The sequence below is a fragment of the Leuciscus leuciscus genome (assembly GCF_965113295.1).
Source record: "Leuciscus leuciscus genome assembly, chromosome: 4".
Classification (NCBI taxonomy): domain Eukaryota; kingdom Metazoa; phylum Chordata; class Actinopteri; order Cypriniformes; family Leuciscidae; genus Leuciscus; species Leuciscus leuciscus.
Window position 1 is genome coordinate 26,558,075 of NC_138728.1, and position 13,846 is coordinate 26,571,920.

A 13,846-nucleotide genomic window follows, 5' to 3' on the forward strand; every position below is an offset into this window, starting at 1 on the left:
AAAGCTAGTCTCTATAGTGTGCTCACAGGAGCGCTCAGGCGCCATCTTCTGGTGTAGCGGTGAACTGACATATAAGTCTATTGGTGTTCACATCAAAAAATAGGGGGGGTTCTGTTTTCAATTAATTATTTGATAAAACATAAAACATCGCCTGCAGTCGATTTTGATATTCTAGGTATTATCAACTGGCTGGAATTTTGAGATTGCAATAGACTTGAAGGACTATAATGCGTTAAGAGCTCGCTCAAGTACTGTGGAGCTAAACCATTAACTGCTTTGTAAGTGATCAGCAATATTTTAAAATGTATACAATGTTTAATAGGGAGCCAATGCAGTGTTGACAGAACCGGGCTAATATGGTCATACTTCCTGGTTCTAGTAAGAACTCTAGCTGCTGCATTTTGGACCAGCTGTAGTTTGTTTATTAAGCGTGCAGTGCAACCACCCATAATAGCATTACAATAATCTAGCCTTGATGTCATGAACGCATGGACTAATTGTTCTGCATTTTTCATTGACAGCATGTGACGTAATTTAGATATATTTTTAAGATGAAAGAATGCAGTTTTACAGATGCTAGACACGTGACTTTCAAATGAAAGATTGGTATCAAAGAGCACACCCAGGTTCCTAACCGACGACAAAGGTTTGACAGAGCAGCCATCAAGTGTTAAACAGTATTCTAGATTATTACGTGAGGACATTTTTTGTCCAATAATTAGAATCTCTGTTTTTTCAGAATTAAGTAGTAGGAAGTTGCTAGTCATCCAGTTTTTTATATCAGCTAAGCATTCCGTTAATTTTGTGAATTGGTAAGTTTCGTCAGGGTGTGAAGAAATATAGAGCTGCGTATCTTCAGCATAACAATGAAAACTAATGCCATGCTTCCTAATGATATCTCCCAAGAGTAGCATGTACAGAGTGAACAGCAACAGTCCTAGTACTGATCCTTGTGGTAAGCCATACTGAACTTGTGATCGATAAGACATCTCTTCATTTACTGCTACAAACTGATAACGGTCAGATAAGTATGATTTAAACCATGCTAATGCAATTCCACTAATGCCAACACCATTTTCGAGTCTATTTAAAAGAATGTTGTGGTCGATAGTGTCAAATGCAGCACTAAGATCAAGTAACACTAATAGAGAGATACAATCACGATCGGATGATAAGAGCAAATCATTTGAAACTCTAATGAGAGCAGTCTCAGTACTATGGTACGGTCTAAATCCTGATTGAAAATCCTTGCAGGGTTGGAGAGGATGTGACAAGTCGCATAGCTCGGTCTCTCTGCCGAATTTAATCCAAATATAAACGCTAAACCCAAACACAAAGAAAATAGACGCGGTGAAAGATGTCCAAACAGTCAAAGAACTCTGGCTCGGGCAAATCCTCGACAAGTAAGCAATCTAAAATAACAGATTGTGCCTCTCCCGGGAGCGTGGCGGCCCAAGCTAGCGCGGCTAGGCTAACGAGGGCAGAGACTGATGACGCCCGAAAAGACAACACACTCAAAAGGGTGATTGAGAAGCTGGATGATGTGTGCCGTAGCGTGGAGAGATGGAGAGCTTAAATGAGGGCTGAGATTGTCGCTCTGAGGACTGACCTGGGAGGAGTAGAGAGGCGTGTCCAGACCGCAGAAGCCCGCATCAGCGATACAGAAGACGAACTCCCCAAGTTGAGAGAGCTAAAGGCCTTGAAAGCGGAGGTGGCTCATAAACGCGAGGAAAACGCTCAGCTGCGGGCTGAAAACGCGACTATAAAAAGAAAGCTCATTGATCTCGAGTCACGGGGACGCAGAAAGAATCTCAGACTCGTGGGAATTCCGGAGGGAGAGGAACCAGCAGAGGTTGAGGGCTTCCTCGAATCATTGATCCAGGAGCTGGTAGAGGTTCCTCAGGTGACAATAGAACGGGCGCACAGGCTTGGCGCGAGAAATGGAGACGCGGATCCCCCGCGCGGCTTCATAATGAGATTCCTGAATTTCCAGGACAAGGAGCGAGTCATGCGCGCCGCCAGGCTTAAGAAAAACATCCAGTACAAGGGGAAGAAGATCTACTTTGCCCAGAATTTACCGTACCCCATTCGTCAACAGCGAGCAGAATTCCAGCAGGCTTGCGAGGAATTCAGAAGAAGGAAACTAAGGCATGGTTTCGCCTTCCCCGCGACATTGCTATTGACATATGAAGGAAAGAAATGCGTGTTTAAATCGCCAAAGGAAGCTGAGAGCCTCCTGAAAAAAATGCATCAAAGTAACGCAAAGGACTAAGCAGATGGACTGAAAGAGATCCGCCAATATGGGGTATGTGAGTTTGTCTACGAGACTTTTTTGTTTTGAAGCGGCCCAGAAAGCAGCATGTTCTGGGGCAAATGAGACTCAGATGACTACATTACCTCCCTTATTTGGGTAATTATCTGATACAACGCATCTGAGTTACTGGTCACTTATAATCAAATACCCTATTATTGGCTTTGTAATCATAATCCTTTCACCAGGCTATATGTCAACAGATATATATGGGTTATATACATAAATGTGGAGGGTTGGGCTTGAGGAAATTCAATATATTACTAATGAAGTCAGCAGAGCATAGAGGCATACTTATGTTTTCATGGACCGGATGGTTACCAGAAGTCCGGGTATGGAGGGCCCTCATTTAGAGATGGCTCCGCCTCCAAGTTTTGATCTTTTAGTTGATCAGGTTTTGGAATCGTCACACATTTTTGGACGAATCCTTTTTTTTTGCTGTTTTTCTTTTTCTATGTTAATTGTTGTTGCTTTTCTTGTTCTAATGTGTTCTGTTTGACCAGAGAGTTTTACCATATCGATGTTTCAATGGTGGTGAATTCAAATCAAGGGAAACAATGGCATCTGATAAGTTACGAGTAGCATCCTTTAATGTTAACGGCATATTAAACCCAATCAAACGGTCAAGAATACTAACGAAAATGAGGAAAGAAAAAATAGACATTATATACTTGCAAGAAACCCATTTAAATGATTCAGAACATCAAAAACTAAGTAAACTCGGTTATAATAAACTGTATTTTTCCTCGTACAAGGGTAGACATAAGAGGGGAGTTGCAATATTGATTTCAAGCCGAATAACTTTCGAACAGAGCCTTGAGTATAAAGATAAAGAGGGCAGATTAGTACTCGTAAAGGGTGCTATTAATGGAAAGATGTTTACTTTTCTAAATGTATATGCTCCACCAATGAGCGATTTCATTTTCTACACTCATGTTATAGACTTGATTGTAAACCACTCAGAGGGAACCCTTATCTGTGGCGGGGATTGGAATCTTCACCTCCAGCCTACACTGGATGTGTCAAATTAAAAAAACTTAGGAAAAACGATAGACAACAAATTCCGCAAATTGATAAAAAACATAGGACTGATTGACATCTGGAGAGAGATGAATCCCAATGTACGCCAATACACCCACTTCTCTAATCCACATACAATATATACTAGAATAGACTACTTTTTTGTTTTCAATAAGGACAGATAAAAAATTATGGAGGTGGACATAGGTACAATAGACCTGAGTGACCACGCCCCCATCTACATTACTATAGAACTGGAGAAAAAACGTAAAAATACTCTCTGGCGGTTTAATGCTAGTCTGCTTAATGACCCTCAGATGAAGAAAAAGCTATCAGATGATGTCAAAATTTACTTAGAGGAAAATGATAATGGTGAAACTTCTCCACCCATCCTCTGGGATGCTGCTAAGGCAGTTTTGAGGGGTAAAATTATCGCCATCACCTCATCCAAGAAGAAACAAAGACAGAAAAAACTGAACGATCTGCAGGACAGACTAAAACAGTTAGAGATCAATCATGCAAATAATAGAAATCCCCAGTTGTTACAGGAAATTAAAAAGATAAGAGAAGACATAAATGAGCTGACCACACAGGAAATAATCAAGAAAATGCTCTTTACCAAACAAACATATTATGAATCTGGATCAAAATTTACTCAACTACTAGCTTGGAAAATTAGAAAACAACAAGCTGAAAGAGCAATCTTTAAAATACGAGACGGTCAGAATGGTGTAATTTTAACAAAACAAGACCAAATTCAATCAATATTTTAATCTTTCTATAAAAAGCTTTTCTCTAGAATTTCAATAGATAAGGAAGATGAAATAGATTCTTTTCTGGAAACTCTTGGAAGAACAAAATAAAAAACGGGGGTCTGAAATTACTGCTCTGGAAATACAGAATGCAATCAAGAGATTAAAAAACAATAAGTCTCCGGGGAGTGATGGGTTCACCTCCGAGTGGTATAAAGCATTGAAAGAAACACTTACTCCCCTGCTTTTAACAACCTTTAATTGGGCTCTTAAACAAGCTCAGATCCCCCCAAATTGGAAAGAAGCCATTGTTTCTCTAATACCCAAAGAAGGGAAAGATCGACTCGACTGTGCATCTTATAGACCAATTTCGATTCTGAATGTGGATTACCGTATATACACCTCAATTATGTCCAAAAGAATGGAACAAATACTCCCAAATTTAATTCATAACGATCAAACAGGGTTTATTAATAATAGACAAACTCAGGACAACATAAGATGATCTTTACACATAATGAATTATGTACAAAAACACCAAAATGAAGCTGTCATAATTAGTTTGGACGCAGAGAAAGCCTTTGACTCCATTAACTGGCTCTATCTATTCAAAGTATTAAACAAATTCCAAATGGATGACCAAATAATTAGAAATATAGGGGCTCTCTACGATGGTCCAGCTTCAAGAATCAAAATTAACGGCCACTTAACAGATTCAGTGACTCTGGAAAGAGGGGTGAGGCAGGGCTGTGCCTGGTCCCCCCTTCTGTTTGCTTTATACTTGGAACCATTGGCCCAATATATTAGACAATCAAACACTATCCATGGTGTTACAATTGATGGGATCGAACATAAAATTGCATGCTACGCAGATGATGTCCTATTGTTCTTGACTAAACCAGAAATTTCTATACCTAGTGTGATGCATTTCCTCAAAGATATTGGTCCAATGTCTGGATACAAATTGAATATGCAGAAGACTGAAATTCTTTCCTACTGGAGACCTCCGCTGATTTTTAGAAAGACTTACCCATTTAAATGGCAATCAGAATCTCTCAAATATTTAGGTGTAATTCTTCATAAAGATTTATCAACAATTCTAAAGAAAAACTATACCCCTCTTTTTTCCAATATAAAGAAGGACCTTGAAAAATGGAATCTTATTCCATACTTAAGTCTAAGTCAAAGGATTGAAACAATTAAAATGAACGTTTTGCCCAGATTCCTCTACCTGTTCCAGACTCTCCCAGTTTCCATTCCCAATCGCTTATTTGATGAGTGGAATAAAACTATCTCAAGATTTGTATGGCAAGGCAAAAAAACTCACATCCGATTTAAAACCTTACAACTTTCAAAAGAAAAAGGTGGATGGGGTTTACCTTGTCTGAAAGATTACTTTATCTCAGCCCAAATCAGAGCATTGCTGTACTGGTGTGATTCAAAATATAAAGCTCAATGGAAAAATATTGAATGTAGTGTTCTGCCGGAGGTCCCTGTTCAGGCCTTATTGGCAGACGATAAACGGCTGAGTCATTTGGATGAAATTGAGAATCCATGGGTAAAATCGGTGCTTACAACCTGGAAAGAGCTGATCAAAACATACAAACTAAACAAAGATGTTAAAATCTTAAACTGGTTGGCTTATGACCAAGGTTTTGTACCAAACAGAACCGACCAGAGATTTGAGGTCTGGGCCACAAAGGGTATAAAGATTTTTTTACCAAATTGAAAAAGAAAACCAAATGAAAAGCTTTGATGAGTTGAGGGAATCCTTTGGCTTGGAAAAACAGGACTTTTACAGGTACTTACAGACAAGGAGTTATTATAACCAAGAAATTAAACAAAAGGATGACCATTACAACCCTCTGATCGAAATCTTTATTAAGGCATATAAATCAGAACTTTCAAGGGGAATAATATCAAAAATATACAAATGTCTTAACAATTTGGGAAATCATTCGACTAAATATATAAAAAATAATTGGGAAAGAGAAGGCAATTTCACTTTGACTGATGAGGAATGGGAGAATATATGTACAACACAGTGGAGAACCACGAAATCACATGTCTGGAAAGAATTTTGTTGGAAAAGTGTAACTCGTTTCTTCATAACACCTTGTCAGAGCGTTCATTTTTCACAGGGAAATGCTGAGTGTTGGAGAAAGTGTGGTTGTCAGGAGGCGCATCATTACCATGTGTTCTGGGACTGTTTGGTGATTCAAAAGTACTGGTTCGAAATCAACAAAGTGCTGCAAATTGATGTCCCCATCCTACTGGATTTCAGAACTATGTACCTGGGCCTTAAAACTCCTGCCATGGACACAGCCAATGGATATCTCTGGAGTATACTCATGGCTGCAGGGAAAAAGGCCATTACAAAAAAATGGATGACTCAAACTGCTCCGACAATCAGGGAATGGGTAGACCTTATTTTGGACATAAGGAAATTGGAATAAATCACATTCGGATTACATTTACAACTGGACAAATTTGAAAGACTTTGGAACAATTGGGACTATATTGATTCACATCTGTCTTAATTTTCTTTTGATACGTTGTTCTTGCTCTCTGGTCATATTTTGTTCTGTCTTGTTCTGTTTAAAAAAAAAAGAAAATATAAAAAAAAGAAAAGAAAATCCTTGCAGATATCATTTCTTTCTAAAAAAGAACATAGTTGTGAAGATACTGCCTTTTCTAGTATCTTTGACAGAAAAGGTAGATTCGAGATCGGCCTGTAATTGACTAATTCTGTAGGATCAAGTTTTTTTTTAACAAGCGGTTTAATCATAGCCAGCTTAAAAGTTTTTGGTACGTATCCTAATGACAAAGATTAATTAATTATATTAAGAAGAGGATCTATGACCTCTGGAAGCATCTCTTTCAGTAGCTTAGTCGGTATAGGGTCTAACATACATGTTGTTGATTTAGATGATTTAACGAGTTTAGCAAATTCTTCCTCTCCTATAGCAATGAATGAATAAATGTTTTCCTTAGGGAGACTACAGTGCACTCCCTGATGCGATACTGTATTAGACGGTTGCATAGTTATAATTTTCTCCCTGATATTATAAATCTTATAAGTGTTTACTGCTTATAGATAAAACATAAAGTGCCTGGTATGCTGCCTGGAAACTTCTGGGCTTGAAGCTTTATTTTTTGTTAGTTTAGCCACTGTTTCAAATAAATACCTAGGGTTTTGTTTATTTTCTTCTAATAGGGTTGAAAAATAAGCAGATCTAGCAGCTTTTAAAGCCTCTCTGTATGCAATCGAGCTCTCTTTCCATGAGATGCGAAATACCTCTAGTTTTGTTTTCTTCCAGTTGCGCTCCATTTTTCTGGCTGCTCTCTTAAGGGCCCGAGTGTGCTCGTTGTACCACGGCGTTGGACTATTTCCTTTAATCTTCTTTAAGCGCAATGGAGCAACTGTGTCTAAAGTGCTGGAAAAGAGAGAGTTAAAAGTTTCTGTCGCATTATCGAGTTCTTCTAAGCTATATGGGACGCTGAGAAGATGCAACTGATCAGGAAGATTGTTAATAAAGCAATATTTAGTGGCAGAACTGATATGTCTAACATATTTGTTACATGCAGTCTGCTTTGCAGCCTTGGCTTCAGTGTTGTTTTTGGCAGCCCTTTTAGTTTTAGTCTTAGTCTTTTGGACGAAAATGCTTTTTAGTTTTAGTCACATTTTAGTCACTTATAAACTTGATAGTTTTAGTCAAGTTTCAGTCGACGAAAACACAAAAAGATTTTAGTTAAGTTTTCAATTTTAGTAAAAAAAAAAAAAAGTAGTCTTTAACAAATTAATTTAGGTTAAAAAGTATTGGAAATGGGCTTAGGTTTGACAGGTTGTAGCAAGTGTTGCAATTCGAGTGTTGTAACTCGATTCAATTTGAGCTACTACAACATTACACACAGATAAAGTGGTAACAGTGGAATCACTGTTTTACTCCAAAAAAGCCAGGAATAAAAACATTCTTACTTTGGCAATTGACCTTTCGCCGGCCCCTCCCCCAAAACGGCCATTGTCCAATCACACATCATAGCAACCGTTACTATGTGAGCAGGTCCGACAAACATTAGCAGGATTGTGAAGCGTGCGCTCATGGCGTTTGTAAATCGGACACTACATACCCCGAGAGATTGTCTGGAGGAGTTGTGTTCTTTCCATTCCCAAAGCCGAAAACACAACGTGAGCGGTGCCTACAATGGATAAAACAGTGTGGACGGCCCCACTCCCAGTTAAATGTGTCGAACATTACGAAGCATAAATACGTCTGCTGGCTGTGGTATCGATGGCTACTTAAAGGTTTTTTTGTTTTGTTTTTCTGATCTGAAAAACGATCCTATCTGTAACTCAAAAAACATAATATTGTCTGAACCGCGAGTTTTATGATCCGTTGCCCCACTAATAAATATTATGGTCTCAACCGCGATTTTTGTGATCTGTTGTCCCCCTAATAAATATTATGGTAAGTGAATTATGAAAGACAATCAATGAAAGTTATTTAACGTTAGATGCAAATTAAGGCTATGTCTGGTTAAACAGTTATTGTGTGATTTCGTTTATTGTGCTTTGTCAACTTGAAGCATGAATTTGAGAAAGAAAATCATTTTTGGAAGAAAATGCACCACATACTTTTGTCAATGATATAGGCCTAAGTTATAGCTAAAAGATTGTAAAAGCTTTCAGTTCACCTGCCTAATTGTAGTTGAAAAGTCAAATTAAGCTTGATTAATGATATACTGTGACTGATCAAATAAACTACAGCATCGGGAATATAACTCCCATGTGTTTTGCAGCATTTAAAATTTTAGTCGTGTTATGCGAAAAAACACACATGTATAAGAAATTATTGCTGACAGCACTTTTATTTTCAGAGACAGTTTTTTCTTTCACACAAAAACACAACAGTAAGTGTCTTACAATGCTTTTAAACACTTGTTTCCTTGTTCTTTGTCATAATCACAAATGATGTGTATGAACACCGGTAAGCATTAGCCTCGATAGAGACGTAGATAGTAGTCGTGTCTCCTTCATTGCGTATTTTTATATTATAATATATCCCTCCACTGCATACTGTAACCCTTTTTGCCTAAATCTGGAAGATATCGCGGAGGTATTGCTCCAAAAAAGGTCACTGACACGCACGGGTATACCTTTTTCCGTCATGGCAATCTGTTGCGCTGGTCGTGTTTGACCATTTGTTTGTCGGACGTAGCAACAGTAACTAAGGGGGGGCGGGGCTCGGCGAAAGGTCAATTGTGGCTTTATTATATAATTAGTTAAATAATAATTTATGTTATAATTTATGTTGTAATCTAAGTTATATAATAATTATATATTACTTTGTACCAATTAGCCTACTAAACTAATGCTCGGACACACTCGGTCTCTCTCGCACACTGTCGCTCGCTCGCGCAGTTCGTTTCGCTTTTGTCCAGTCCGGCCTCATATCGAAGATGTGTGGCGAGTGACTAGCCGCAGCCGCAGGTGTGTTGTTGTTGTGTGGAATCTGGTGCGCGGCATGGCGGCAGCCGGGTGGTGGGCGTACCCAAAACAAGGATAGGAAGCGGCAGCATTGCTGATACTTTTTTAGCTCAAAACAGACAGATTTCACGCAAAATAGGCAGAAATGACATGCATTGTGAACGTCAGACTATAATCATTTTCGTTCCGTGTCGTCTCGTCAACGAAAACTCGAAAACGTCTCGTCATGTTTTAGTCACCTTAGAGCCATTTTTAGCTAGTCATCGTCGCGTTATCGTCAAAAAAAAAAGATGCGTCAACGAAATCATTTCGTTATTGTCATCGTTGACGAAAACAACATTGCTTGGCTTAATGAAGTTTACATGAGACTAGATAATGATTTGAGACGTCATCGCTCTGCTGCAGAATTTCAACAGCATCATCATTTATTCTGTGTGATAATATTAGATCTAGAGTATGATTACGACAATGAGTAGGTCCTGACGCGTGTTGTCTAACTCCAATGGAGTTAAGAATGTCTTTAAATGCCAATCCCAATGCATCTTTTTCGTTATCTACATGTATATTAAAATCACCAACAATTAGAACTTTATCTGCAGCCAGTACTAACTCTGATAAAAAAATCAGCAAATTATTTGATAAAGTCTGTATAGTGCCCTGGTGGCCTGTATACAGTAGCCAGTACAAATCTCAAACGTGATTTATCATTTACACTATATATTGTTGCATTAAGCACCAACACTTCAAAATAATTATATGTGAAACTAGACTTCTTAGTAATTCAGAAAATATTACTATAAATTACAGCAACACCTCCCCCTTTGCCTTTCAGATGAGTTTCATGTTTACAACAGTAATCTTGCGGGGTGGACTCATTCAAAGTAATGTAATCGTTTGGTTTTAGCCAGGTTTCTGTCAAACACAGCACATCTAGGTTATAGTCTGTAATCATATCATTAACAATAAGTGCTTTTGAAGTAAGGGATCGAATATTCAGTAACCCAAGCTTTATCATTTGCTCATTTGCATCATATCTGTTTTTTATTTGTTGAACATCAATTAAATTTTTACCCTTTGATGGGTTTGGAAGTTTTTTGTATGTCCTAATTCGGGGAACAGACACAGTCTCTATATGATGATATCTAGGTGAAAGAGTCTCTATGTGATGGGATTTATCTGACCTTGGTGACGTGATACAGCTTGCAGACGGTCGGTTTAGATAGTCTGTCTGCTTCCTGACCTGAGCCCCAATTCATGTTTGAGCTCTAAGACTATGTGCCATATTACTAGAGAGAAGAGCAGCACCATCCCAGGTGGGATGAATAGCATCTCTTTTCAACAGGTCAGCAGCTGGTGTCTCTATTTTCACGTTCCGTGTAGTAGAATCGCCAATAACTAGGGCACATTCAACAGGATTCACAGTGGGTGTTTCACTGAGAGGGGAGAACCTGTTTAATGTTGTAATCGGAACGGAAGAGCTGTGTTTTCTCCCGCGACTACAGTGCCTCACCGTCACCCAATTGCCCTGCTGCACGGGCTCTACAGCCGGAACCGAACAATGTATAGAATTCACTAAGCTAGTTGCGATAAAAAAATAAAGAGCGGATGGATGGCACGCTAACAGGCTAGCGAATTACTAGCGTGTTGTGCTTAAGCATATGGTTGTCGTGTAAACATACCCTATGTTTCCTTTTTCTATTGTCTTAACCCTGCCCATCTTGTTACCTGATTATTGGTTCAGTTGCCCCACCTGTCCTTCCTCGTTACCCTCTTTGTTTGCTGCCCTATTTATTCTCCTTGTGTTTGCATTCTTGTGCCAGATCGTTGTCGAACATGCATCACGTTTACCTGCTCCTCTTGTGTTTCCCTGCCATCAAGTCAAGTCCAGTCCAGTCCAGTCCAGTCCTGCCGGTCCTGTTTTCCCCCTCTGGGTATTTAAAAAAATAAATAAAAGTCCATTATTTCTGCATATTGAGTCCTCGCCTCACCGATTGCCAGTTTTAATTCCCATGAGGTAAAAAAAAAAAGCATATCAAACATATTTATTCTGTCTATTTGCAAAAAAATGTCATTCCAGCTAAATACCATGAACAAAAATCAGCATAGTTTACAGAACAAAAATCAGCAGCTTAAAGACCACTTACATAGGAAACTTTAGGGTGCTTTCACACCTGCCTCGTTTAGTTCGGTTGAACCGCACTAGAGTTCGTTTTCCCCATTGGTGCGGTTCGTTTGGGCAGGTGTGAATGCGGCAATCGCACTCGGGTGCGCACCAAAAGCGGACCAAACAAGCGTTCGAGGAGGTCTCGGTACGCTTTGAAACGAACTCTGGAGCGGTTCGTTTGTGGTGAGAACGTGATCCGACCTCGAACAGAACCAACTGCCAAAGAACTGCGCATTTTTGGACTAAACCAGTTGCCGTAGTCAGAGAGAAATGTTTGTTGACAGTTTGCACTTTAAGCATGGCAGCTCGCGGACAATCTTGGAGTTGTGAGAAGGTGCGGAGCCTGATAGAAATTTGGTCTGATGACCATGTCCCAATTGTCAAAAACAATTTTAAAGAGAGAAAGGGCACAACGTTACCTGATGGATCGTTGGAAATTTTTTGGGATGATGAGCATGTCACTGTTTAGCAACATTAATGTATGCCTCCTCCTGATGTGACTTGCGATGCGCCTTCGCCGTGTGCAGTGCATTAACACATTATTTTCGAATACATTCTCAAATATATTGTTTGTCTAAAGTGGTGTGGACAAACTATATAATAAAATATGACCAGGGATACAATCAGCCCACGCAGTCGTCTCTCCATAGTAATCAGCAGCGTGTTGTCTGCCGGATTACTTCTGGGAGTTCTGTTGGAATTTTCCGTCACGTTAATTCTGACCAAACGAAGTGCAGTTATGGGAATGCGTTCAAGACACATCTGGCCAACGAGTGATGTGGATGCTGTCACGTGACTGCATTTTGGTTCGTTTTATCAACTCATAAACTGATTCGGACCAGAGCGATCAGTGTGGTGTGAAAAGGAACCAAAACGCCTGAAAAATGCTACAATGTATCATTTTTCGCCCTTGGTCCGGACCAAATGAACCGAACTACAGATGTGAAAGCACCCTTAGTTTAGTTTTCATGGACTTTCCGTTTGTTTTCATTTATCATGTGTCTTATTTTTTTCAGATTTCCCGCCACTCATTAGTTTCTATGGATACTGTCATTAGTTAGTTTGGTTCAGCTGTGTCTAGTTTATTACCTTGTTATCTTTATTATATATTTCACTTTGTATCCTGATCTCCCTGTCCGGTCACCGTTATACCTACGTGTGTGTATTTGCCCTTGCCTGTTTGGATCACCACATGTTGGATTATATGTAGTAAACCTTGTGTTGGAATCTTATTCTTCTGTGTTCTCGTCTTCCTGCCTACACGGACTCGTGACATGCCTATGGTTTTAACAAAAATACCACGGCTAAAACAACTAGCCTAACTATTTTCAAATTTCAAACATTATTAAAGACAAGTAAACAGTCAGTAATAAAATAAGAACAAATTAACAATAGTACACAAATACAACTGAACAAAGATAAAAAAAAATTAAGTTCACTTAAGTTCTGTTTACAAGGATAATTTTATATAATTTTGTGTGTATTTGTCTGTTCAAGCACAAGAAGACGCAAAAGAGAACTCAATTCAGTACTCGCTACATGAGGCGGCTTTTTGTGCACACTTCAGATGTGTTCACAGAAAACATCATGCGAGTACCGAATTGAGTTCTCTTTCATGTCTTCTTTCCGCTTGAATGTTTCAAAATCACATTAATTTGGACACACTGGAATCAAAAAAAATATTTTATAACAAGTGTCCAATATCTGACCTTAAGTGTCCGATTCCCAACCCTAGTCTTTGGTGGGGTGCAGTTCTGATGACAGCAGGTGTACTTCATCTAATACTTTTAAGCTCACCTCCATTTTCAGATGGCCACAGGATCAATTATGATCTGTGTTCAGAGACCTTCAAATAGCTATTTGATTAGAAAACAGAATGCACAGAATACAGAAACCATCCATCTCCTAATCATTGCACTGTCACCGTCTGTTATAGACTTGCTGGATGTCGTCTATCTGATCGGCACTGGGAAAGTTTGTCATCAGCTCTACAATCATCAAACCATCTGAGAGAGCTGGACCTGAGCAACAATATACTGCAGACTTCAGGAGTGAAGCTGCTCTGTACTGGACTGGAGAGGTCACAATGTCAACTAAACATACTGAGGTTT

General features: G+C 39.1%; 1 protein-coding gene and 1 long non-coding RNA gene across 13 annotated transcripts in view; one reads left to right on the forward strand and one right to left on the reverse strand.

Annotated features, from left to right (window-relative positions):
- Positions 1–13,846, forward strand: part of LOC309496316 (NACHT, LRR and PYD domains-containing protein 3) — a 94,831-nt gene that overhangs the window by 51,151 nt on the left and 29,834 nt on the right. For 11 of the 12 annotated variants that reach the window (XM_082166308.1, XM_082166313.1, XM_082166315.1 and 8 more), the window contains one exon: positions 13,672–13,842. The exons of the other annotated variant lie outside the window; for it this stretch is intronic. In XM_082166308.1, the coding sequence (XP_082022434.1) occupies positions 13,672–13,842 (171 nt within the window). The remainder of the gene's footprint in view (positions 1–13,671; positions 13,843–13,846) is intronic. 12 annotated transcript variants of the gene reach the window in all.
- Positions 11,601–13,665, reverse strand: LOC309496324. The gene is made up of 2 exons (XR_014205110.1): positions 12,688–13,665; positions 11,601–11,723 (listed from the first exon to the last, which is right to left on the reverse strand). It is a non-coding gene; the product is annotated as an uncharacterized lncRNA (long non-coding RNA).